Below are 27,185 nucleotides of genomic sequence, written 5' to 3' on the forward strand. Positions count from 1 at the left end.
TCCAAATTTCTATGCTACCGACATTAACACACTTGTCTCTTGTTGGCAAAAGTGTGTTGATTGTCATGGTTTTCATTTCGATTAATAAAGGTATGTTTGAATTGAGATATGCTCTTTTGAAATTGAAGGTTGAAAACCGCAAGAACTTTCTTTACAACCTGATATAAGAGATTATTCATTACTAAAAACTAAGTAAAGTGTTAATGCAATGTGGAAAGATAATTAAAATCTCAGAGGCAGATTGTTAATGATAGCATATAATTACAGTGCTAGAGTATTGTATTAACATTAACAGATAATAGCGTTGTTCTTGAAAAACAGAAAATACTCAAGGAACTTATCTTCATGTTAAAGTATTATAACATAGCTCTGAAATTTTATGTGTGTTAGTAGCTACGATAAGATCTCCTTCATACAGTTTTACCTGTATTGTAAGGTGTGTCGAATAAATGGAATATTTGATTGTCTTATAGAAATAACTACTATATACGTGTTTTCTTCTTATTTTGTACTAATTATCACTCAGATTTAATATAAGGTGCCGTGTGGCGACGAAATTGTAATAGCTCCAGGCCGGAAGCAGCGAACTTGAAACCGTGGAGGCGTGAAGAAAAATCACTTCATTGGTAAATATTTCTTCTCTTAATAAGAATTGGCGACCCATGCTAAAAGTATAAACTCTGTGTTGTTTGGGCTAGAACGTTTATACACAGTAAGGAAGGGGTAACTCAACATAGAATACTGCGAAGCGTTTTCCAATATACAAATACCGTTACATAACAATATACCATTGGCATATTTTGTTAAGATTAACTAACACTCACCTATAATATGCCCTGGGGATCCTAAATGAAACCACAACAATCCTAGTATGATTTCAGCAACCAATCCTTTTGCCTTCAACAGATAGATAGTGAAGAGCTTCGGGTTTACAAATAATTTTTACACTTTTCTTTTTCAACTTCGTGCTGTTTCCACACAAAACACAGAAATCAACAATAAGTTGCTAAAATTTTAGTGTTCACTACACACACACACACACACACACTCATTTACAACTTCGTGAATATTAAAATTCATTCACGTCTAATTTGTCTTTAAAATAAATAGTATATGTCATGCGCGAGTGACGAAACTCAAACAATATTGATCAAACTTGACATCCTGGTAGACTTCGATGGGCTTAATACATATACGAAATATTATAGTGGATAGGTCTTTGGATCCTGAGTTATGAGCCATTGCAAAAAAGTTTGAACTTAATCAAATTTTTGGGAGGATAAATAAGTGCTTCTAGAACATAGAACAAATCTGCTATTAACCGTTAATCTAAGGTATAAAAAAAATAAATGATAAAACGGTTGATTAGCTAAGTACTAAGCTGTAAATGTAAAAAATGAAAATGAAATGAAATCTTCTGTTTTATGTAAGTTTTACGTCTCACTGTTATACCAGATAGGCTCCAGGAGACGGCAATGATGAGACATGAATGAAATAGTGGAATGAAGAAAGTGGGAGGAAACAAGAGAACCCGAGAAAACTACACACACGGTGTTTGTCCGCTTACTTGGCGCGAGCTGGGATCGAACCAAGGATCCCATGCACGCTCTACCACTGAGCCACCGCAGCCCCTGCTGTAAATGTAGTGTGTGCTTATACTGAATATTTGGTTAAAAAAAAATCCACAAAAGAGGAACTTACTAGAGGAGATTATTGGAAAAGTAACCGTTGTTTTCGTTCTATCACTTCTTAAAGTCGGTTAAGTCGGGAACTTTTGGAAGGTTCCCGTGTGATTTTATGGTCAGCACGCGGTCTGTTAAAATTTCAATTGCTTATTGTTGATTTTAGTGTTTTTATTAATAGTAATTAGTAAGTCGGGCAGTAAATGTTTGAAGAAATGATAATATACCCGAACGAAGATAAAGAAGTAAGATTGTATGATCATACGTGAAATATATTATTATGTAATTATGCGTGATGTCAATGGTGACAAGAATAAAATACTAATTGAGTGCATGTTATATAAGAGAGAATATAGTATAATATAATATTATTATATAGAAATTAAAGTGTTTACTGATTTTCAGAATAATAGTTTTGTGTGAAAAAAAATGAAAAAAAAAAAAAAAATGTAACTAAAGCTCTTCATTACTCTCTAACCATCGAAAACAACAGGATTGGTTACCGAAATCAAACTAGGAATATGACAATCCATTTAGGATGCACAGGGCACATTGCAGGTGAGTGTTAAACTTCACAGCACGCTTATAAAGTAGCCTCTGTGCAATGCAAAAGGAACAGACAAAATTTCATGGCTAGAGGTTGACGGTCAAGATATATCCGCCTGTTCTATTAAGTGAAAATAGATTGTTGGAAATCAGGCACGTTACTCAGATGGCAACAGCATAATAATTTATCCTTTAAACATTTTTAACTGACAACGAAAATAAATAAATAAATAAATAAATAAATAAAGTAAATAAAAAAAATCCAACATCATTCATACCTTTCCAGTAACAGCGAAACCTTTGAACTGGAAGTTAATATCCTTTCCTTGGCTACATTGATCTGTAGCACCGTCTACATGAAGGTTTACTTCGTTTGGCTCGAAACTCCAACCTAATGGTGGATCGATCTGAAATAAACAATTTAAACATTAAAACTGCTTAATCTTAGATTTAGTTCCCATAAATTATATATTGTTGTTTTGACGTAAATTCTTGTTAATACAAAATTTATACTATATATGTATTTTCTCCTTATTGATAAAGTATTCACAATACACCTATGTATGCATATTAACGCATTAATTTATATATAAGAGCGAATATTATTACTTTGTGGTGTATTTTTGAATTTGGATTTGATTGAAGTTTCGATTCCCTTTCAGCAGCGAGGCTATATGATACGTACGATCTGAACACATGAACTGCGGCTGGAAAAGTGTGGTTTGTTAAGGGTCATTATTCTTTATATGTAATTTCTTCCTTAGATCTACAAAATAGTATCACAAAATTACGATGTTGACGGTCAACTAGGTCTGTATATAAAACTGATCTCCGAAAAGGTTACAATGAACACTAGTTGGATGAATGGGAACAAAAAGCTCTAAACATTTACAAAAGACTTTCCTACAGAATATAAAAATTTGCACGAAAATTTGTCGTAATAGACAGGTATCTATATTTGCTCTTTTGATCAAAATACAGTTTTATTAGCAAAAAATTCAACAGGTGTACCCTATGTGGAATGTTTGTTACAAAAAGAATGTCCGTAAAAATTTGAATCTTCCAGGGGTAGCCTTGACACTAGAACCCTGTGAAACGCTTGCCTGAGCTAAAGTTGCTAGCTTTACATTGTCTTAAATATACGCCTTCACACATGCGCTTCGGTGCAAGTGAGCCGCGGCTCTGAGCTGCTATGATCACCCCGTCAGTAGCTGGCGGGGAAGAAAATAACAAGCAGTCTTATGAGAGTCTTTTACACGTGAGCGTGAACTCAATTGCAATAAAGAAACGTGTACAAATATTTGATGAAAATTTTCTCATTTTGGTGTCACTCTGAAATGCACACTTTATACTATTACACAATTCGTCAATCGAAGATATTTAGACATTCAGAAGTAAATGAAAAATTTTCTTTCATCTTCTCTCAGTTTAGGGAACAAACTGTAAAATGAACTTCCAGTCTTGATCGATCTATAGGATGAATCTACACTGTTCTATGACTCTTTTTCCTCCTTCTCTTGCAATTTATCGCCAAGGTTAAAGCTGCAGCTTCTTCTGACTCTAGCATGGCTGGTACTTTGATATCACGATCTTTTGAGTGGCTTACAAGATCCTAGTGTGAAGGCAGCCTAAGTCGTTGGAATACATATATAGAGAGTTAATGAACTATACCGACAAACTGTAAGAGACGATTCCTCGTATCGGAAAAAAAAGTCCATCTGGACCTGTGAGGAAAGATTAATAGTTTCAGAGCTAAGGCCGTCCAAAATCATCGCAACGCTAAATTTTAACATGCGCTCTATATAGATCAATATTAAAACTGGAAATTATAATGGATTTCTATTACTTACAGTTTTAGTAGGGAGCTAAGTATGGAGGTAGAATGTATTTTTGGGGCGCTTAATCGATTGCACGGAACCGCTTCTCGCTTTCTATTACCGTTTTTGCTCTATAGTGATCAACATTAGAAGCGGAAATGGTTGATTTCTACCATTTCTGGTTCGAATATCACCTCTATCTATTAACTCGACTACCACCATTTTATCTGGCCAGTTAAATATATAAAAGAATATTAGTTGGTAAACAAATGTCCTTGTAAAGTGCTTTAAAAATTCAGCCGTACTCTTAAATCTCGTCCGGAAGTTTACGGCAAACTCTATGGTTTAAGGATGGAAATAGGATTTGCAGATTAGCCACTAGATCTCATCCCGTACCAAGTCAATCGCCAATCATCTATCTTCACACAATTTACTTTATATTAACCTTCCACATTGTTATATGACATAGCCCAAAGATGTCTTCCTCTCATGCTTTCACGACTAAAACTTGGTGTACTCGGCATATATTTTCCATGCGGACAACTTGATCCGCCCTCCACAAGATATACTTCTTCTCTTAACTTTGTTTCCGAAAGTACTTGTTTTCTTCACATATTGCTCTTTCCATTCCTTCCTGCTGGTCTACAGGTTGGTGCCTATGCGTTTGGTGGACGTAGTAATACTTCAATTGAATTTGAATGCAACAGAGTGGTTTAGATTTAATCTTAAACTGTAGGTCCATGTCTCATGTAGCTTTGGTGCTGAAAAAACAGCTGAACTTCAGAAAAAAAATCTTTCACATCTAACAAAAGGCGAAGTGTAGATTATGCTTTTATAGACTTTTACTTATACAGGTTCTCTTGAGTATTGAGATTGTTTTACTGGGTCAAATCAGAAGGACTTCAGGGCGAAGTCTCTGGGCGTGACGGTTGCTGAATAATGTTACGTAAACAGTCAATTTACTTAATCTTATTAAAACTTAATAAATGGAACGTGTAAACTGTAACTGTGCCACAAACTATTATTATCCTACAAATACACCACTGAGAAATCTCGATATCCATGAGAGTACGTTCCGTAGCTCAAAGTTAGGCTTAAACGTCAGTACAAGACCAAACATAGACACACTTGTTACTCGTGATATATTTATTATTCTCAAATTCCATATTCCACATGTGTTTACGTTGCTACTCGTGTTCTAACCAATCCTCACAAAACTATCTTTATATAATTAGAGATAGACATTTCAGAACAATAGAGAACAAGAGATTCCTGGTTTATCTAATTCCAATCCAACATAATTTTGTTTCCACAGAATCTTTTCTAGCAACAAACTTCAATATAAACGCATATACCACCATTCCATAACATTTTGTGTCCAAAGCCTTGTAGCCTCATTCCCAACAAGTCTCACATCCCACGATTATGCTCCGAGGCTAAGGAAGATGGTGATGATGATGAACGAAATCGCTGAATGAAGAAAATCGGAAGAAACGTGAGGACCCCGAGAAAGCCCACGCACACAGTGTTTCTGCACTACAAGGTCCACTGCATCAGAAGTGAGCTCTTCAGCTCGCTACTGCGGCTGAAGTAACTGATCGAGTTCTTGCCAGTTGGTTCTGAACTTTTAGAATGCTGATCGCTTGCGGAGCAGACAGTTGGCTGAGTGTCGCGTGTAATAGTCAAAATGCAGAGGAATGACGAGCAGCGATAAGCGGTACGTTCTTTTCGGTTAAAATTGAAAACTTCGCGACCGAGATGCTTATTATAAAGCCGGTCGGCAGAGGATGCGGAGAGAAAGAAACCTGAGTGCATTTGATTGTGTATCTCGGTCACAAGTTTTGGCGTTTGGTATGGTTTTGTCTATCTGGTGTTCGAGTGAATATGCGGTACGAACCTTTGTTGCATTGCTTCATAGTACTGAACCTCGACTCGGCTGGCCTACTAGAAAACCTACGAGAAAGATGAACGTCCGCAGACAAATACACAGCCCCGAGTGGCATACTTACTGAGTTTCCTCTACCAAATACGGCCCAAATGACTAAATGTTGCAAGTCTTGCCTATAAGAAATGTTCTATCCATAAATGACCTCAAATGGTCTCTCTGTCACGGCAATGTGCTAAACCAGAGTGTCTACTAAAATTAAATTTCGTGACTTTTGTGACCTTTTCTTTACCAAACCAATATATTTCGTAATATTCAAAAACTAATAACAGTACCTATACTCGTCAGCACTTATCTCTACTTTCAAAGACTGTTCCTTGGAGTCATAAAAGGTTGGTATTTTCTCACAGTGTGCGTAAGTGGTTTCGACGATGCGATACAATTTGCATCGCCACTGCTCAATGATGCCAGCTGAAGGAGTCTCAAGAGCGAATTTGAATGTGAATTAGGCCGAATTTTCATCCATGCGATAGAAGCGTGCTTTGTTTCCGATTTTGTAGCGTCTAAAGCCAACAATAGACATTTCTGATGGTGAATTTTGACGTTTTATACAATAAAATTTTCCTGTCTGTACTTATATTCGTACAGATTAAAAAACATAACCCTAAAGCTAAATTTCGTGACCTTTTCTTGACTTTCATGACCGTGTTCTGATTTCGTGACTTTTTCATGACTTTCGTGACCGATAGACACCCTGTAAACCAAGTGTCGCTACTAGTGAAATGAAATCGTTGAATTTATGTCCCACGGTTATGCCTGTGGGCTAAAGGAGACGGTGATGATGACAAATGAACAAACTGGTGGAATGAAAGCGGGTTAGGGAACGAAAAAAAAAACCGAAAAACCCACGCATACGGTGTTTATCCACCACATAGCACACTTGGCGCGAGCTGGGATCAAACCAGAGGCCTCATGCATCAGAGGTGAATGCTCTACTACTGAGCCTCCGCGGTCCCACTAGTAAGAGCAACTTGGCCCTGGCTGAAATCCTACTTGAAAGAACACTATTCTGAAACTGTTAAACATGTGTAAGTTGCCGTAACGAGTGCTTTGAAAGACATTTCTGTTCAAGACGTTCAGATGAGCTATGACTCGTGAAAGAACCCCTAACAACGGTGTATTGTGCTCAAAGTGTTGTTTAGAGGAACTCTAACGTATATAAGCACATCTTGAAAATAATCTATTTATTTATTTATTTACCAGGAAGTTACAAACATAAGCCCAATAACAATTTCCTGTGAATATAAAACGTTATACTGAAATATAATAAAATAATATACAAAAATAAAACAATTAAAAACAAGTCAGTCATGCATCAAACAATAATTACATATATTGTAAAGAATGACAAACTCTTACAGATAGGTACATCAATTAAGCTAGATATACACTTAAAAATTTTGTAATTCCTACTACCGGTAGTTGTGTACGGAACATGCAAGTTATCAATAACAATTAACTGTAGTTTATCAGTTAGAATTTCATGCAATAATTTAAGATCACATTAAGTTCTTCTTTCTGATTTTTTCAAGAGTCCAAGTAAGTGTTTAATTTCATCATTTGGTCTAATAATAATTCCATTTATTATTATTATTATTATTATTATTATTGAATCAGTCTCATTACTTCCCAGATAGACCTTGACATTTCCTCAATATTACTCAAAACTAGTCTTGTAAAATTTCCGGAAAATTTAAAAAAATCGGGAAAATAACAAAAAATCTTTGTATTAGGTTAATTTTACTACTAACGGAACCTTTTTTTTTCTCGAACGCGTGAAAAAAGTAAGTTGAGAAATTTCAATATTGCGAATATTAAAAAAAAATAAGTGTGTTCATTATTCTTGTTATTTATAGTTTGCACTCCTTTCCTTTGTGCTTTTAAGTCGTTAATCGTGTTTGTGCATTAATTACAGAATGTTAATACTTGCATACACATCTACCATCATGAAGCGTTTTTGTTACAACAAATAGGGCTCTAGAATGAAACTGAGTTCTTAATGTGCTCTTTAATCTGGTGAAATTTTCTTAAATTTAACCAAATTACTTCTTAAAAGAAAGAGCAGTACGCAAATTTCACTAATATCTATGCATTAAACCATATAATTGCTATTATTTAATATTCTAATATAGACTTATATATAAAATTTACGTACTACATTTCATATGTAAACAAATACCTGTTTTCTAGTGCGACAAATTACATAAGAATGAAAGTGACTATATTTGAAACTTAACAACTCTTGAACAACCAGACCGAAGTCGATAAAATTTTCAACATAGATGAGGTTCGAGCCTAGGATGGTTTTTATCATTTCACTTTCAAAGTGCAACTTGGAGGAAGGAAGAGCGGATATATATTGAAAATGACAGATACTGGTGTCGAATCCATAGTTTTCGGGCCCGTTGAGATGAACAGTGACTCTTTCGATGCCGTTTAAATCCAAATAGAGGCTTGAAGCAAGGTGATGCATTTTTTAGTCGGATCGTCACCTGCGACGAAATATGGGTCCACCACTACTCTCCTGAATTCAAACAAGCCAGTAAGGAGTGGCGGAGGAAAGGGGAGGCAGCACCAGTGAAAGCCAAGACTCGACAGTCAGCTGGTAAGGTTTTTTTAACCGTTTTTTTCGATCGGCGAGATATTTTGCTGATTGACTTTTTACATGAGCGACGCACAATAAATGTTGAATACTACTGCGAGCTGTTGAACAAGGCGAGAGTTGCATATTGCCGCAAAAGACGAGACTAATCGACTCGACAGATCCTCCTTCTACACGACAATGCGCGACCCTATACTGCAGCTCGAACTGTCTCGAAGCTACAGCAAGTGCACTGGACTACACTTGAACATCCTCCTTATAGTCTGGACTTATCGCCCTGCGATTTCCATTTGTTCGGACCGTTTCAAGAAGCTCTAGGAGAGCAACGGTTTGAAGATGACGAGAGTGTGGAAGAGTTCGTGCGCAACTGGCTGGTGACATGACAGTGTTCTTTTTACGATGAGGGCATCAAAAAGTTGCCAATACGCTGGGACAAATGCATTTCCAGAGAAGGAAACTATGTGGAAAAATAAAGTGTAAGTGTCTTGTGGTATTCAATAAATGAATTTAAATAAAAAATAAAATCCGTTTATATTTGATCCATCCTCGTACTATAATGAATAAGAAAAGAAATAGCAGCAAATGAAGAATTAGTTACGAAGATTTTTGGACAAACAATGAATGAGTTATTTTAGTCTAATGTTTAACGGTTATGCCCTTTAAGTTTAAGGAAACGGATGATTAATGAAAGAGAATGATCGTGAAACTAATTTTTTGTGATCATCCATCGGGAATCGAACCTGATACCACGTGACTTAAAGGCAGACGGGCTAGCCACTAGACCAGCGGCGATGAGAGATATAGTTTCAGAGAGTTATTTCGAATTCACTAACTTTTAAAGAAGTGCTTGATTACCCTCTCTAGCGCTAATTATGTCAGGTCAATTGGCACATATTGAATAGTGTATTGCTTGGATAGCGAATTGGCTCCCAATGGAACTATTTCTGAAGTTTGCTAACTCTTAAATCAAATCTTTACCACAAAACCGAAATAGAAATCGCACGCTGACACTTCGGAAATACAAAAACACAGTTACTGCATACTATTTCGCCCACCTAACACAAGGCTGCTAAACTATTTGCTACCAAAGAGTCGTCAAAAGGTAAACAGAAAAATCTGTAAATAAGTTTAATGTTCAAAGGATATAAACAGATTCTTTTTTTTTTTTTTTTTTTTTTTTTTTATACCTTTAAAATGTATTCTCCTTTATCATACAGTGGCAGAAAGTAATATCCATTGGTCGGTGCACAATCTGTTTGATACTTCAAACTTCCCTGTTTAGTGTATCTACAAAGAAAATAAAATAGGGTAATATATTAAATTACAAACTGAAAATTTAATTGGAGGGGTTACACAAATAGTAACTGTAAACTTGACTTATACTGTGGAAAGCAGAAACTAGTGTTTTATTATTTTTTTAAAGTTATTAAGCGTATGGAACATAGACCATAAAATTACTTACCTTGTAATTTTCCTTTCAGTTTTAATCCAAAATTTCGAATGGGACACCTGGCCATTTATCCTCAAGGGCCCGTGTGGCTTAAGTCCTTTTTATAACATGATCTTTACGTTGTCTTCTCGTGTCTCTAAGGTGGTAACTAAAGAGTAAAATTCATCCGACACTTAGTGTCTTACCTTTCCCACAGTAATACCTAATTGGTATTTTAAATTACTAAAAAGCATTTTAAATTGAGTTTTAGGTGTCCTCTCCGATGGTATGCCTTCTAATCAACACGTCGCTATAACCACCTAACAGATAATAAATTTAAATCGCTATGCATTCAATATAGCCAGGTCAAAGTACGAGAGACACTCAAAAAGTTCCCGGAATGCTGTTCTAGTTTCGGCATTTTTTGATGCAATCATAATGAATCTCATACAGTTTAGTCCTAATTATGAAATTAACAAGTGTGAACAGGTCATAACAGGCAGAGTAATGTAGTTGAACGAAGGAAGGTGTAGTGATCAGTCGGTACAATTTCACAGATCGAGCAACGCACAAAAATCAAGTTAATGTGCAAATTAGGGAAAATCTGGTTCAGAGAGTTTGATAACCTTGAAAACGGTTTAGCATAATCGGATGTTTGGCTATTTCAAAAGCTAAAAATAAGCCTTTTCCGTTTCGCCAACGTAGAAGAGATCAAAACTAACGCGACGGCTGACCTTCGGAAGATAACAAAAGAGACACTTCGTAGGTCTTTCCACCAGTCTCAGGAGTGGTGGAACAAGTGCGTATGTACTCCGAAGGTGCTAACTTTGAAGGCGATTAAATAAATGTGTAGGGCCTACTTATATTGTGAAAAAAAAAAAAAAAAAAAAAATGCAACAGAATTCCAGAGCTTTTCTGTACCTACAGATGATGATATGAAAGTTTTAGGCATAAACTATATTTCTTCAAGAAGAACGAGAATCATACAAATAAGTTATGCTCATGGTATGCTTTCAAGTAACAACATATCTGCCATAAAGTACGAACTGCATCCCGTACGTTCCGCAACACAACAAATGAACTTCCCAACTAGAAGCTGCTTCCGTACATGTGTTACTGTATATCAGAGTTTGCCATAAATTGCAGTGACATGACTGACTACTTCTTGTCCATACGACTTCAGCGCCCTAACTTTCTGTACTACTTATCTATCAAGCTCATTTAGCTCCAATACTTACAAGTAACAGATATATTGTGATATGTGATGGTTCTTTGTCGAAAAATTACATCAAGTAATGCATTTCATACTCCACTTCCCACTTCTAGCGTAATATCAATTAAACTTAAATGTTTTTTCAGTGCAAATACAGTTTATGAAACCATACATAAATTAATGATATACTTTCTACTTTTTTGAGAAAATGTACTCTTAGTATCTTTAAACACTGCTTCTTAAGGTAGGAGTTGTATTCGTAGGTGCAAATTCACTTTAGAAGGGCTTAAACGCTATGGATGCCATAAAAATGATAACGAACATGGACCAGAATTGTACCTAACTCGAAGCTGGTAAGGATAGCGCGAAACTCGTGGGTTCGCGCTTTAGTGAAGATGTGTCCTTAAAGAGCAGTCACGTCAGTGATCGTGAGTATGCGCGTATGCGAAGACGGTGCAAAAAAAGATATTTCATCTCTCTTCTCTAATTCAAAAATATACGGTCTAAAATAAGAAACAATTGCTTACCTTCAACTTTTAAATTATACAATTGAGAGAGAGAAGCGGCTCTTAAAACTTTTCTGGCTGCGCAGCTGAGTTAACACATTGCCTTTCATGATAGCACATCGTAAGTTAGCGCACTGTCCTTACGTGACTTCACTTCGTAATTGGTTCTTTATACGTGAATGCGTGCATAAAACATTGTACTTTGGTTTACGTATTTCTAAGTTACTAAACACGTCAGAAGCAAGATACTAGTATATTTTGATTACCATTAACAATGTTCTTTTAAAATAATGTTAGATATTTCGTCTGTAAATAAATAAAAAAAAAAAAAAGTCCCCATCAATTATATTGGTACTATTTTTTCTATCATTGCTTTTCACGTAGATTGAGAACTGTCCTGTATATTTACGGGCTGCAAAGCGATCTTATTGGCAAAAATTAATCTCTTAATACCCCAGACTGGACCAATTGACTGTCAGTTTGCCATATGGTTGAACACACATTCACTTCAGAACTCTCAAGAAAGCACACAGACCTCAGAAAGCGACGGTAGGTGAATGGCACAAAAAGTTACGAAGCCGAAGACACAGGAGCAAAAGCTATTTGAAGTTATCGAGTATTTAAACACATACAAGTAAACCTTACGTTTGGGTGAATCGAGTTGCTGACTGAGACACATATGAGAAAGAAGTACTAAATGTGGTCAGTATTTCAGTGAAGTTGTAGGTGCGAAGCTCCAGGGGTTTAGGAGATACAGCTATCAGAACATCATATGGAAGTACAAAATAGTCCTCATAAAGTTGAAGGTAAAAGCCCTGTAAGACCTCTTCTAACGACGAAAGGTGAATAACAAATATACGGGTACATATTAGGACTAGAGGGAAGTCATATAGTAAGGGTATACCTGACGATGGCCATCTTGAAATCCGCCATTTTGAATTAAGGTTAAGTTTTAAAAATAGGAATAGGGTCATGTGATACATGATTTAAGGTGCAAATTTAATCAGAAGAACAATGGTGACGTTAATTTTGATTTACGCGCAATTGGTAAAAAGTTACAGGGAAATTAAATATTGTTGCAGCATATGTATTAGTCCTTTACCCCACCCTGTAAATTTTGTGTTAACGATAATAATTAAATAAAAAGCAGGTGGATAAATATTAGATCTATGGTAAGAGTTGCCTTGATGGCGGCCATGCTCAAATCCGCCATTTTGAATCAGACAAAAGTTTTAAACAAACGCACAACATTGACACCTTATTAATAGCAAATTTTACCATAAATCCAACGGTATAACCATTTTTGCTTTATCATTAACCAGCATTTGTTATCGCATAAACAAGTTGCTAATTTAAGAAAAAAATGACGAAAGTGGAATTGAGTCATAATTGAACTCTTCCATAAAGTCCTCAATTAGTACAATCAATATGTAGTTCAGAAAAGAGTGCATGACTTGCACAAATGCTCTGCTCACAGTGAGCACACCTGGCAAAGGCAATCGAGTTACACTTGACACATTTGTCGTTAACAATTCCGTCAAAGCAGTAATCGTAAGGAGCGATCCATTTAATTTTGTGCTGGTTAATGATAAAGCAAAAATGGTTATACCTTTGAAGTTATGGTAAAAATTGCTATTAATAAGGTGTCACTGTTATGCGTTTTGTTTAAAACTTTTGTCTGATTCAAAATGTCGGATTTGAACATGGCCGCCATCAAGGCAACTCTTACCATAGATCTAATATTTATCCACCTGCTTTTTATTTAATTATTATCATTAACACAAAATTTACAAGGTGGGGTAAAGGACTAATACATACGCTGCAACAATATTTAATTTCCCTGTAACTTTTTACCAATTGCACGTAAATTAAAATTAACGTCACCATTGTTCTTCTGATTAAATTTGCACCTTAAATCATGTATCACATGACCCTATTCCTATTTTTAAAACTTAACCTTAATTCAAAATGGTGGATTTCAAGATGGCCACCGTCAGGTATACCCTTACTATATGACTTCCCCCTAGTCCTAATATGTACCCATATATTTGTTATTCACCTTTTGTCGTTACAAGAGGTCTTACAGAGCTTTTACCTCCAACTGTATGAAGACTATTTTGTACTTCCATGTGATGTTCTGGTATCTGTATCTCCTAAACCCCTAGAGCTTCGCACCTACAACTTCACTGAAATACTGACCACATTTAGTACTACTTTCTCATATGTGTCTCAGTCAGCAACTCGATTCACCCAAACGTAAGGTTTACTTGTTAGATAACTGCATTACAGATACATTTTGCTAACCGTCCCTCTCACCCACAAAGAATCTGTCTCTCTCTCTCTCTCTCTCTATATATATATATATATATATATATATATATACACCATGAAGTCCACACCTTGTGACCGATTCTTCCTATTCGTACAATACGCCTCCCGTACTTATCTAATGAATAAATCCAGTATGTAGAGAATCGCAATTAAATCCATAACCAAAATGAAGGAGATTTACTGAAAATATATCTAGTATCCAGAATTTGATATTCTTATAAATTACCTAATTCCTCTTCTCCCTCCTTTTCCTTCTACAGTACTATCCCAATAGTCTTCACTATGAGATTATCAATTGATCTACCGCCTTGCCTTCTCTCTTGTGGACTTCCTTTCTCCTTCTTTTAACTAATCGAGAAGGGAGTATGCATTTCGACTCGCTTATATACTAAAATGCCTAGGGGAAATTATCTCTAAATTATCTTAACCTCTCGGGTACAATTTTTAAATATAGAAATCATAGAACACTTTAAAATTTAATCTGTTTATTTTCTAAATAAAAGTGTTTTGTTTATGAAAGTCCTAAGATGTATCTAATTATTCCTGACTAGAATTCTTAATTTATGTTGTATCTCTAATTTATTTAGACACACTAACTGGGGTGGGCCTGTGGAGTTACTAACTCGCGTTCACTTATAAGCTGTTAGTACACTCCTTAATTAGTTTCTATCAGCACTACTAGTCACTTATAGAGTGCTTCACCTAAATCCCTGTCGTGGAACTCAACTGATCTGAATTCCGTTCCACATAAGGAGACTAGGTAATTCTTTTATTAGGTGTAGGTTAGAGAAAAAGTATAATTTGGATCCGTACATTGAATCCCAGGTAAATTCTTAGCTAAGGAAATTCTCTACCAGCTTCGTCTATGTTTCAGGACTAGGCTTCAATACTGTAGAACCCCGACTATAGAATTCTTACATACAATATTACAAAGCAAGCACTCGCTGTGTTCTTTACTGAACATCACTTATGTCCAAATCTCCTCTAATCCTTCCCTAATCCCCTCTCTCTGCGAATTGAGAAATACAAACAAAAAAATTAATTATTCCTTAGCTAATTTCCGTCTAAACACTTCTCGAAATTTCCCAACCTAAATCCTAACAATTCAAACATTAAGTAACTCAACAAAAACAGATTAAAACAGAGAAATCTAACTAATTATTTAGGAATAACCAATCTAGGTTAAATCCTGTTAACCCTGGTTCCCACTTAGAACCAAAAACCTAAGACCACATTACTCAGTGGTATTACTATCAAATGAATCTATACCTAGGTTCTCACTAGAAACCATCCTATATAGCCACATCGTCCAGGGCTAGAATCAAAGAATTTCAGCCAAAACAGATCCTCACTCAGAACCTTCAACCTACAAAAACCACATCATTCAGTGGCTGTGTCCAAAAAATGAAGCCCTGTTATCCAATTCTCGTCCGTATTTATAGCAGTCTACGACAACTAACTAAAGGACATTCCGTGGAGTGCGGGGAACCAAAGGCTCCTCCTTTACAAAAAAGTTTTTCCGCTTCTGTAACTCCCAGCGAGAAGTGTTTCCACCTAAAGAAAATTATTAGACATACAAAAAATACAAGTAATTTACAATTCAATACACAAGTTACCTAAATATACTACTAGTTCTATTTGCATATTATTTCTAAAAAATATATATATTTATATATAAAATATCAAAAACCAGCAAGGTGCGCCTTGCAATTTTTGATCTATTTTAACGGTGTACAGATTTGTAAAATTTACAGAAAAGATATGTAGTGCTACTTCACAAGAGCAAGGTACCAACAATAATTATATGTAAAATCTAATAACTGAGAGCCATATTGGTGTTCAAATTTAACGTGCCCAAAATCGGTTGGACACACTTTTTATTTTTGATCACCACCTATTACAGGTCGGTACAGGTTTTTATACCGTATTCGTTTATCTGCATAGCCAAGATCGCTAAAGCGCCTCTTCCCTGTGAAAGTGCCCCACCAGCTTCGCCCTGCTTTTATTATTTGGTTATACATACTACGTGCATATTGTGGCAGCCTAGTGCAGATTGGTTGGTGTTCTCTTTTGGTCTGTGCTTTTAAGGAGATGTGTACAAGCTGTAGTTTAATTTCTATTGTTGCAGTCAATTTCATGGAGAATATGCAAAAATAAGGATGTTATACACACCACGGGTGCTATTCCATTTTATGAGGGAATAAATCTCTAAAATCTAGGGAAGAAATATGTTATTTGATTTCACAAGGGCAATCAATTGGATCTTCTCCCACATGTATAAGGTAGAAATACGAACCGAAAAGTGTGCTTTTTACCACGCACTACTCCATAAGGAAGACATGATGAAGTGCTATGTGAAGGCAGTGTGCAGTGTCACAAAGCTATGCCACATGCAAGGCATTGTATAATTTGTATATGAAATGCTTTTCCCCTCTGCTCATTTATGCGTACACTTACTATCGCTGTCATGTCTACTCCCTACAGACGAACCCCGCGTGCTGCCTCTTGTTCCCATTTCATTAGGTAGCTTTCTCGCTTTTAGTAGCCACCTAACAAAGTTGGTTTGTGGTTTTCGCACATCGTACGCCATACGTACGACCATAAGAAACAATGGTCAATGCCTAGTAGAAGGGTACTTAAGTACGTAAAAAAAATACAAACTTTACAAAGAAATGGAAGATGCAAGTACTAAGACCTAACAACCTAACCAATATTAATAGAAATAACCGAAATCCTATCATTTTTTCGAAAATTATGTTGGACTCCTACACTTAACATAATCTAACAAACTAAACAAACCTACTGTGAACAGAAACTACCGAAATTGTAACTTAAAAAAAAAAAAAAAAAAAAAAAAAAAATCCTCGACCCCTTCCGCTAAACCTTGTCCGAAACAACTTGTAAGACTCTGAGAGTGAATTTCCTAATGAAGTAATTGCATATAATAGTATACCATATATGAGGCTGGTTTACTTTTGGCGCATCACATTTTGGAAGATTTACAGGTAAAATTCAATACTCTGCATGAAAAGACATATTTATAAAGAACAAATTTCTGCAATCGCAAAATTAAATACGAAGTAATACACCTATTTTATGTTTACAAGTGTAGGATTACTAGTGTAAAATTCTTACAAGTGCTATACTTCGGATACAGTGAGTGAGTGCATATGAAACATAACTGTAGTAGAAACTATTTTCCACTGGTGTTATATTTGTGCACAGTGTACAGAAGTTGTATTTTATGTTTACAAGTGGAACGCTACTAGTATGAAGCCATGACAAGTGCTATTGAAACTCGTATCACTAACAAAACCCATTCGTTTTCACTACCCTCGCTTATGGGTATACCACCTGCGCGGACGCGCCTGCTCCGATTCGGTCAGATAGAATTCATGCTTTTTAGTGGCTACTTAGCACAAGTTGTTTTGTGTTTTTTGCACTGTAGTTTTGGGTTAAATTCCAAAGTTGGGCGTCCGTTTCCAGCAAAATTTTTAAAATTTACAGGAAAGATATGGATAATTTGATCGTTTGTGTGCTTTATAATGTATAAGAGTCTCGAAAAATCTGTTTATTTATTATATATAAGCGGTTATAAACATGGGACTATACGGCGAGCGGAGGGAACTACTTGGCGCAAGGTAACCGAACAGTTGCATTGTGGGAAAGAAACGAGCATTTACGTTATCAACATGGCGAATGTACAAGGGCAATGAACTAACAGTTTTAACATTTGTAAAGCAATACGTTGATAACGAGCAAAATCTTTTAAAAGTTTGTGAAGAGCATGGATTAATGAACCTAATAACAAATTGCAGAAAGTGTGGAAAGGAGATAACAGCGAACAAACGTGGCAAAAGCGGACGCCCAACTTCGGAATAAATGCCGTAGTTTTTATGCATAGAACCGGAAGCCATATTTAAACGCAAATCATACAAGAACTGAAATTTTTCAAAAATTGCTTCCGTTGGTCCCCTTGAAATTTAAATATAACATGTGATATTTTCATGGCACCCAGCACAGATCATTTAGGAAAGAATAAGAAAATTGATGAAGGAATTGAAATTTTTGAAGAATTACTTCGAATGGTGTGCCAAAAGTAAACTTCCTCCCTATATACTCCATTTTAACGGCCCATCAGTGCACTCATATTATTATCTGGACTATTGTTTACCTTTGGGGGGGCCAGAATTTTCACCTACTTTTCTGCGACACTATTCCGATTCCGCCGTTTCATCGTTTCATACATTAAATGAGTATCATAGTATAAGTTGTAGTAGCAGTAGTAGGAACGGGCTAGAAGCCCCGCAGGTGTTCGTTGGGTTCTGTTCTTGACATCTTTATGGTTTGTATAGGTCCCCTACTGCCTTCAAAAATTGTGTAGGACACTTTCTTAACTACTAGAACACCACTATACCTCATTTCTTCTATAAACTATCCTCTTTTTTTTTTCCCCACTTTTGGCTGCCGAATACTAAACAATTACCTCCATCTGTATGGAATTATTTCAGCATGAGCCAGCGTAAAACTTTCCAGAGCATCTTAGGGAATCATTTAAAGCACGAAATGATTTTTTCCCCAATTTGACGGACCATCCTTAATCTGCACTTCCCATGCTCATGCACTGATTCGAATAGATAGGATTCGGGTTTTTGTCTTCACCTAGCAGAAGTTGGTCTTTGCTATATGGGTTATAGTTAAGGAGCCGTACTTCCCAATTAGGGAAGGACGAGAAACGCCATACTTTCAGGAATTATTCAGACTATCTAGGATGTTAAAAAGTAGGTAATAGACTTGAGTTCTTGCCCTTGTACTTAGGGTGTTTAGGTAGTGCAACAGTAAGATGCATCCTCGTGCACAGGAGATGCGAAGTAGCTGTTCTTAACTATTACCGCTATATGTACTAGTTTTTCTGCCGTATGTCCATACGCTGTATTTATACTCAGCCCTTCGAAAGTCAATATGCAGCCATTTATACAAGAAACACTGTGTGAGGCTGCATTTTCTACTGAGAAGTTTATGAAAGCAAGCATGTTAAAATGGGATAGCACCTATAAAATTTACATTTATGCTGGGGTATTACCAAGCTGCGGCATTTTGTTTTAGTTTGAAAGGATTCATATTGTTTCAATCTATTTTTATTTTGTTTTAGATCTACCGCTACATACACATGTGATCCAAACTACTAACTGAATTACTTACAGTTTCACTTCTACTCGTGAAAAGTTTATATCAATATCACTTTTGACGAACCCGCCACATCCTAGGATATCATCAGCCTCTACCCAATAAATACAAATAATTAAAATAATGTTTAAATAGCTGAGATTTACATAAACCATCGTCTTCTATACGTTCCACCGACTCATTCACGGAAATGAAGACATGCTTATCATAGAAAACTGTTTGGTCACGCTGAAAATGTTTGTTACTTTGTCCAATTCAACTCTCCATTTGATAAACATAAACAGTTATGTTGTAGAACATAATGAACAATCGCGCAAATAAGGAAAATTTTGCAGGAAATTTAATAATGAAATCGCTAATTTGAACGTATTGTGATTTAAATGAACGTAATGTTAAATTAAATAAAAGCTTTCAGAGTAAAAAAAACTCTAAATATTTTATTCTATAGATAATAGCTTGTTATTTCCAAACGGAATTACGAACATAAACACTTTTGGTTGTTACGTACATTAAAACCCGCCCACACATAAATATGAGAATATGGCGCGCTGCGGTGTAATGAAACAGTAAGAAATTAAAGCGATATGAGAAAGATCAGAAGTTCTGTCTTGTAATAGGCTGAACTTAGAAATATATTATACATACTTAAAAGAAATAATTTCTCGGAAATAAGGAGTAAATGTGTATAGAGGTTAACTTTAGATAATTTATTTCAAAATATTAAAACTTTCGAATTCATCTCTGTTGGAACCAGTAAATAGTTGTAAATCGATTTTTAAAATGGTAAGTACTTTTAGTTGATAGAACAAAGTACTCAAATCATGTAGCTTTTCGATTTTTAGTTGTATTTTGTTGGTTAAGATACAGGATATTGCGTTTTCTGTTCAACATTTCTTCAGATTAACTGATAGTACAAGGCCAACAATTTCGAATCCTTTGTAAATTTAAAATATTTCTACTGAGTACTGATTATAGGTACGTACAGATCAAACTTCACAATATATTGAAAGGGATATAGTATACGAGAGTGCCTCATCATTTAGCGAGGACTCACGAAGTGCAGTCTTTTAAGGATTATTCATTGAGGATATAGGAACTTGAAAATGAGGTAAAAATGCGACTTTCATTTAATTACTGAGTAATATAAAATAAAATGTACGTCGGTTTGCGTTGCGTTTCGTTGTGTTTCATGGTATGCGAAGAATAATAATGTGCCCTTGTACGTAGTGTATGAGTATATGTGGGGGATTTGAAACACATATCGCATGTCACGTGCACGTGGATGCTTCTTACTACTTCTAAATGTAATAAAATCATTTTTATACGTAGTGCAACAGTAGGAAGTATCCACGCGCACAGATCATGAGGCACTGTTGTATACTATTACCTTCACTTCTTATTGTCTCCTAAAAGATTTACGCTGGGTTACATGAAAATATCTTACTTGGCACAGATGAAATTAAAAGGGGCTACCATAGATAATTGTTGAAAAATTAGAATTCTTTTTCGATTTGCGTATAAAAATGGTTTCCGGGTGTATGGTATAAGAACTACAGTGTAAAAGCACAAACGACCCTGTGCTAGGTGGCTACTAAAAAGCACGAATGCTGTCTAATCAAGTCAGGGTAAGGCAAAGCTGGTATCCGTGCGGTAGCTCAGGGGTGCGTCCGAAGGAGGCAGGCGCGTCAATGATGGTGGGTATACGCGTTAGGTTGAAGGGATAAATAAGTGGATTTTGGCAAATATGCTAGTTTCAGTAGCACTTGTCATTGCTTTACACTAGTAACGTTTCACTTGTAAACATAAAATACAGCTTCTGTACATTGTGCAGAAATACAACGGGGGCGGAAAATAACATCTAATAAGTGTCATCTTTCATATGCACTCATTTATTTTATACGCCGTAAAGCAGTTATAATGATATTACACTAGTAAATGTACACATGTGAATCTGAAATACAGCTGTATTACTTTGTATAAAATTTTGTCGTCTGCAGAAATATTTTACTTATGAATATATCTTTTTCAGACTAAGTATTCAATTTTACCTGTAAATCTTCCAAAATGTGGTGCCCATAACTACACCAGCACCTTCTTTGCTTTGGGCAAGGCGATAATATCCTGTCACCGTTAATAATATTCACAGGTGGTCACAGGTTCCTTGCTGTTCGTAATTCACATGGATATTTTCTCACTGATGTTGCTGTTCCTGACTTACATACATAGTATAGCCGAGCGAGCGTCAGGGAGTGAAGGCGACTTAGAGCCTGACAGGCCACGTTCTTTTCGGTCTTGGGAACTGTAACTCTAATTGCGGGTTCATATGAATCAGTTCCTGTTGCTGCCTTGCCTAAAGTAAAGACTTGCCAAAAATACCAATAATTTATTTTTCTGTACCTTAAGCATGCAGGTTAAGTTGGTGGTCACTAAGAAGCACGAATGCTATCTAACCGAGTGTGAGCAGAGCGAAGTTGAGAGGTCCGAACGGTAGCTAGGGCTGCGTTCGAAGGGAACAGTTGAGTCAGTGACAGTGGATATACGCGTAAGCGAGGTAGTGAGAACGAGTGGGTTTTGGCAATGATACGAGTTTCACTAACACTTTTCATGGTTTTATACTAGTAGCTTCTGTACAATGTGCAGAAATACACCGCCGGTGGCAAATGGTATCTAATACAGTTACCTTTCATATAAACTCGCTTATTTTATCCGTCGTAAAATACTTGAAATGATTTTACATTTATAATCCTACACATGTAAACTCAAAATATTACTTTGTATTTAATTCTATCGCCTGCAGAAATTCGTTCTTTATAAATATGTTTTTTCATGCAAAGTATTATTTTTCAGGGCTTGAAAAATTCTCGAGTACTTTTTTTACATTTGTCGAGTCAAATAACATCAATCAGAAACGTGAGTTGAATAATAAATAACAGATGTCACTCTTTCTTTTATTTGAAAGAAACAAACCAATAGACAAAATAAGGAATTATATTGATATGTTTTACTATGTCGCTAAGTTATTTTTGTTTATTCGTATAAACACTGTGACTGCAAAATGGTCTGGCTAGTAGATTTTGTGGGTTCTCCACGTTTTTCTTGTCAAATTTCAAAAATTCTTCCTTAGTGATGCCTTGCGTCAAAATTTTAAATTTCTGGGTTAAGTGGTTTGACCTGAGCGTTGATCAGTCAGTCAGTCGTCAGGACTTCTTTTACGTATATATAGAAATCTATCCTTAATTTTCCAAATATTAGCACCGAGATTCTTATTGTGCATGTATTCTTTACTACTGTGATATAACAGTACGACGGAAGATAATTTTCTTATTGTAATACTTTGTCTTTTTATACTATCAATTTTCTTTCCCAGCAGTTAAATTGTAAGGATCCTGAAAAGTTATTAAAAAATTGTTTTTTAGGAGTATTTATTTGTTCAGGGCGCAAGTGTTCAGGAAGACCGTAATTAGTTGTAGGATTTAGAATATTCTGTGATGTTTCTTGTATGTTTAATACCTAAAAAAGGAGATTTACAATACTATGCACTCATGATGTTAGTTTTTGTAGCTCCAGATACGTGAAGTCCCAGCAAAAAACTGCAACATGAGCATGTAAGTTTACTGTGAAACGACGAAGTCTTTTGCTCCAAAATAAGTGTACAGGTGAGGACGCCGAGATTTCTCCTGGCGTGATTCGTGCCACTTAGACGTTATGTTGATTCCCTGCGCTGTTAGGCGTAATTTACAGTAATTTAATGTTCATGTTGCAGGTTTTTTGCTGTGGACTGTACAATCTCAGCTTTGATTTTTAAAATTACTTTGTAGGGTTTGCTACCATGAATGTACTGTATTTGACACGTATATGTTTATTATTATTATTATTATTATTATTATTTATTTATTTATTTATTTATTTACCTCTGCTGTTAGTTTCAATTCGGTGGAAGCTTTCAATACTCATAACTGTTTTCTCAATCGTGTGTGACAGAGAGAACGATTTTGTTATTCACCGATCTTTCAGGATAGTTAATTGGATAACACTTAATGATCTGAACTGATGATTCGTAACTTGCCGAGAAACAGAATAAGAAGACGCAAAACTAAATGTTTCTCCTATGAAAGTCGTCCGTTTAAATTGTTAAATGTATTTAGTTATATGCCGTGAAAGCATTCTCTGAATTAGAAAATCATTCTCCCCACTTTCACAGACTACCAACGAAAACAAACCCAGAGTTGTTGAAAGTTTTTGAAGAATTGAAATTAATAAAGAGAAGGCGATAAAAATGACAGAATTAGAAATGTTAGCAATTCTGTGTAAAATGTATAATGAGTATACAATCTTGTTTAAAATTTAAGCCAAGGCATGTTCTTCTCATATGTAAGATTGGTTCTGAGTTGAGTTCAAATATTTGCATCAAATCTGTCAAAATATTATAATAGCTTTAATCGGAAATTCTACAGGGTTAATCAAAAGTCTTTTACATATTTTTTATAGCGTATGTTCAGTGTGTGCATCTTCAACACCAGTTCACGATCATTTTTTTTTTTTTTTTTTTGAACATTTTACAGAACGTCTTGCACATTCATGTCTATACATTGCAACTGCGTTTTTTCAGATGGTGGATATTTCGAATTTTAACTGAATAGACTTTTAAATTACTCCAAAAGTAGAGATCTATTGATATCAGGCCTGGGGACTGCGGTGGCCACCCAAAGGGACTACTGTGACAGATCCATATTTAAGGAGACTGGATATTCAGCGATTCACGAACAGATAACCCATAATGAGGAGGAGCATTATCCGATTGAAACATTGCCAAGTATCATCATTTTCTTTGAACATGCTCGGATACATCTCTTCAAGATGTTGTAAACTTTTGCTGTAAGAACACCTTCGATGAACGGATTATTCTGTTCCAGATCCAGCACTATATCAAAATCTAGGGTCCTTGTATTTTCGAAGGCTGTATCCAATGAGGATTTGCCAAATGAACTTCGTGGTGGACAAACACCGTGTGCGTGGGTTTTCTCGGGGTTCTCCGGTTTCCTCCCACTTTCTTCGTGCCACCATTTCACTCATTTCTCATAATCACCGTCTCCTTTAGCCTAGCTGGCATAAATGTGGGATGTAAAACAAAAGATTTCTAATGAGGATTTGTATTACCCACTGAACAAAACATTTGATGCAAGTTAGGGTTCCCATGGATGCGTCGCGTGTCCACTCTCGGAACTGTAGGCGACTTTCAAGATTATCCACACTGACATATTTGAGCGTTTAGAACAGGTGTGAATGCCACTTGTGCAAAATGCTATAACAATGACACGATTAGGTTTCACTGTGTTTTATCGACAAACATCGGGTGCCCTCTTGTTGAGCTGTTGCACACAGCTCGTAGCACATCAATTGATGTCTCTTCGTCTGTGGCAGTTTTCGATTTCCCATTACGTTGTTTGCCGTACGTGGTACCAGTCCCCTTGAGTCGCTGTACCAATTTTGCCTTGGCTATCTGTTTTGATATTTATTATTAAATTGGTGTGTAGGTGCGACTGCCAGCCAGGAAAATCAATATCTTCCTTTCTCTACCCAATAATCTGAGTCCTCCCTGCTGGTCTAGTGGCTAGGTGCGCACCTTTGGGGCACGAGGTCCTGAGTTTTATTCCCAATGCAAGAGCAGCAAACGCGTTAAGGTGATTCGGATTTCAAACATTGATCTGGAACGAGAAAATGAAAACTTTCTATGTAATCTGACTTTTGACTCACCTTGTAGCTATTAAGAAAGTGGTAACCTGTGAATTTTTAAAACACCTGATTAACTTAGATAATGAGTAGAAAATAGTGTATCGATTTTATTTAATTTTTCTTTACAGAAAGCGTACACGTTGCAGTTCGTTTTCATTATGTATGTAACCATTATTTTTGACAAGGTCAGATTTTTTTGTTTTTTTGCCTTTTTTTATTTCTTCATTTTGCTGAAGATAATTTCAGTTTTTATTGGGCCTAAGTTCTTCAAGGTACATTGGATTTCAGCTTCTGAGATTTTATGCTTCATTGGACTTTTTAATTAATATTTCTTGTACGTCAACTTAAGAACACAGAAATATTTTGTCTTAATACTATTGTCTGAGTAAACTATACATTTAAACAAGATCATACAAACCCTTTACTATATTACCTATAATCTAATATACTAGAATTGTAAACATATATGACTGTTCATTGTTAGTTATATATATATATATATATATATAAACGTTTACTACAATTACACGTCACAATACACCAAGTAACTAAAAATTTGCACCGATTTACGTTACAAGTCTTTTCCATGAAACGAGTAAATATGGTAACAACATTAAAAGGGGAATGCGGTGACTTAGTGGTGGAATACTCACCTTTGGTGCGTGCTGTTCCTGGTATAATCCTGGCTGTTACAAGCGGTTTTTGTGCTGGACAAATTCCGTATGCGTGGATTTTCTTCAATTTCTTTCATTTTCTCTTCCTTTATTTATTCCACCATTTCCTTCATTGTAATCACTGCCTCTCTTAGTTTCGGAGCATAATCGTGGAACGTTAAACTAATATAATAATAATACCAGCCATATTTAGTCCTTGAAAATGATAAATACAAACTCTACAGGGATCAAGAAACAGATGTAACGGTACCTGCAAACAGACCCGGCATCGCTATTATCAATAAAATGGACCAAGAAATAAGTCTCATAGATGTAGCAGTACCATTGACTCATAACATACGTACAACATTCAGTACGAAATTATGCAAATATAAAGACCTGGCTGACGACATTGAAAAGTATGGAAATGCCACAAAGTTACACTAAGACCAATCATTATCTCAAGTACAGCAATTGTCCCTAAAAGTACTGTGACACAACTTGAACAAATAAACGCAAAACATCTCGTAACAAATCTAGTAATATTAGACACCTGTCATATGTCAGTTTCATATAATCTGCACTTGCCAAAGACGGCCGTCAGATTACTAACCTGAAGTCAGTTTAAACCGAGCTACAGCAGCAATAATAATAATAAGCATTATTAGTAGAGGCAGTGTGCGATAAAATGAAATACTCAGAATTAAGTAATTCTCAGTTTCTTGACGTTTTATGATATTCTGTGTGTATTTCCATTGGTCTCTGTTTCGCGATAAAACGCGAAATTGACAGTTTTGCGCGAAATTTTAAAAATACGTTTTCATTAATTTAAAAACGCCAATTTTCCGCTGACGGAACGGTAGAACGTGGCATAACGGTGCATTTTGCGTATTCGGACACGGCTATAGAGAATATGTTGTGCGTTAGCTATCATTATCACAAAACTTTCCTACTTCTGATTTTCCTTCAGTTGGATTTTTTAAAAAAATATAATTTTCTATAACTGAAATTTACAGTATCAAGTGAAATATTCAGTGTATTTTGTTTTTAGGTAATTAATAGTTTTGTTTCTGTAGTGATCTGTGAATGAAAGGAACAGTTGTAAAACTGTTAGGGAATATCTTTTCCACAAGAGCTAAAAAATTGTGAAACTTTATTTGGAAAATGCGACAAAACGCAAAATATGAAAAACGAAACGCGAAATTTTCAAATTCTTAGTGCGAAAAACTCGTGCCCCTAATTATTATTTGGTCTAGGAATTAATTCGTGCGGTTGGTACGCACACATTGAAGCTGTAGTACAAACACAAAATACATAAATACCTTAAGAAAAATATTGTCCATCGCTAGCCAGCACTTTCGCCCATCTGTCAGGCAATGTACGGATTCCGTGGCGAAAGAAGTCCTCATCCTTGGAAGCGATCCAGTCAGAGACCCATGTTTCGATATCTTCTGAAGAAGTAAACCGCTGTCCAATCAAATCGTTGTACATGCAATCGAACAAGTAGTAGTCCGAAGGAGCAACGTCTGGTGAATACGGCG

At 35.8% G+C, this 27,185-nt stretch overlaps 2 protein-coding genes across 4 annotated transcripts in view; one reads left to right on the forward strand and one right to left on the reverse strand.

The window, feature by feature from the left end:
- Positions 1-19,567, reverse strand: part of LOC145684018 (BOS complex subunit NOMO2) — a 50,940-nt gene extending 31,373 nt beyond the window's left edge. The window contains exons 1-3 of the mRNA XM_081755829.1: positions 19,274-19,567; positions 9,780-9,879; positions 2,507-2,635 (exon numbers count right to left, since the gene is read on the reverse strand). Coding sequence (XP_081611955.1) covers positions 2,507-2,635; positions 9,780-9,879; positions 19,274-19,413 — 369 coding nt within the window. The 5' untranslated portion in view covers positions 19,414-19,567. The remainder of the gene's footprint in view (positions 1-2,506; positions 2,636-9,779; positions 9,880-19,273) is intronic.
- A 250-nt stretch (positions 19,568-19,817) lies between these two features.
- The window catches only part of nmdyn-D7 (nucleoside diphosphate kinase homolog 7), a 43,176-nt gene continuing 35,808 nt past the window's right edge, over positions 19,818-27,185 (forward strand). Inside the window, exons 1-2 of one of the 3 annotated variants that reach the window (XM_081755830.1) lie at positions 19,818-20,041; positions 25,120-25,263. In XM_081755830.1, the coding sequence (XP_081611956.1) occupies positions 20,039-20,041; positions 25,120-25,263 (147 nt within the window). In that variant the 5' untranslated portion in view covers positions 19,818-20,038. The remainder of the gene's footprint in view (positions 20,042-25,119; positions 25,264-27,185) is intronic. The other 2 variants (XM_081755831.1, XM_081755832.1) reach the window with 2 other exon arrangements.

This window comes from Thermobia domestica, chromosome 4 (genome assembly GCF_964235325.1).
Source record: "Thermobia domestica chromosome 4, izTheDome1.hap1.1, whole genome shotgun sequence".
NCBI lineage: Eukaryota > Metazoa > Arthropoda > Insecta > Zygentoma > Lepismatidae > Thermobia > Thermobia domestica.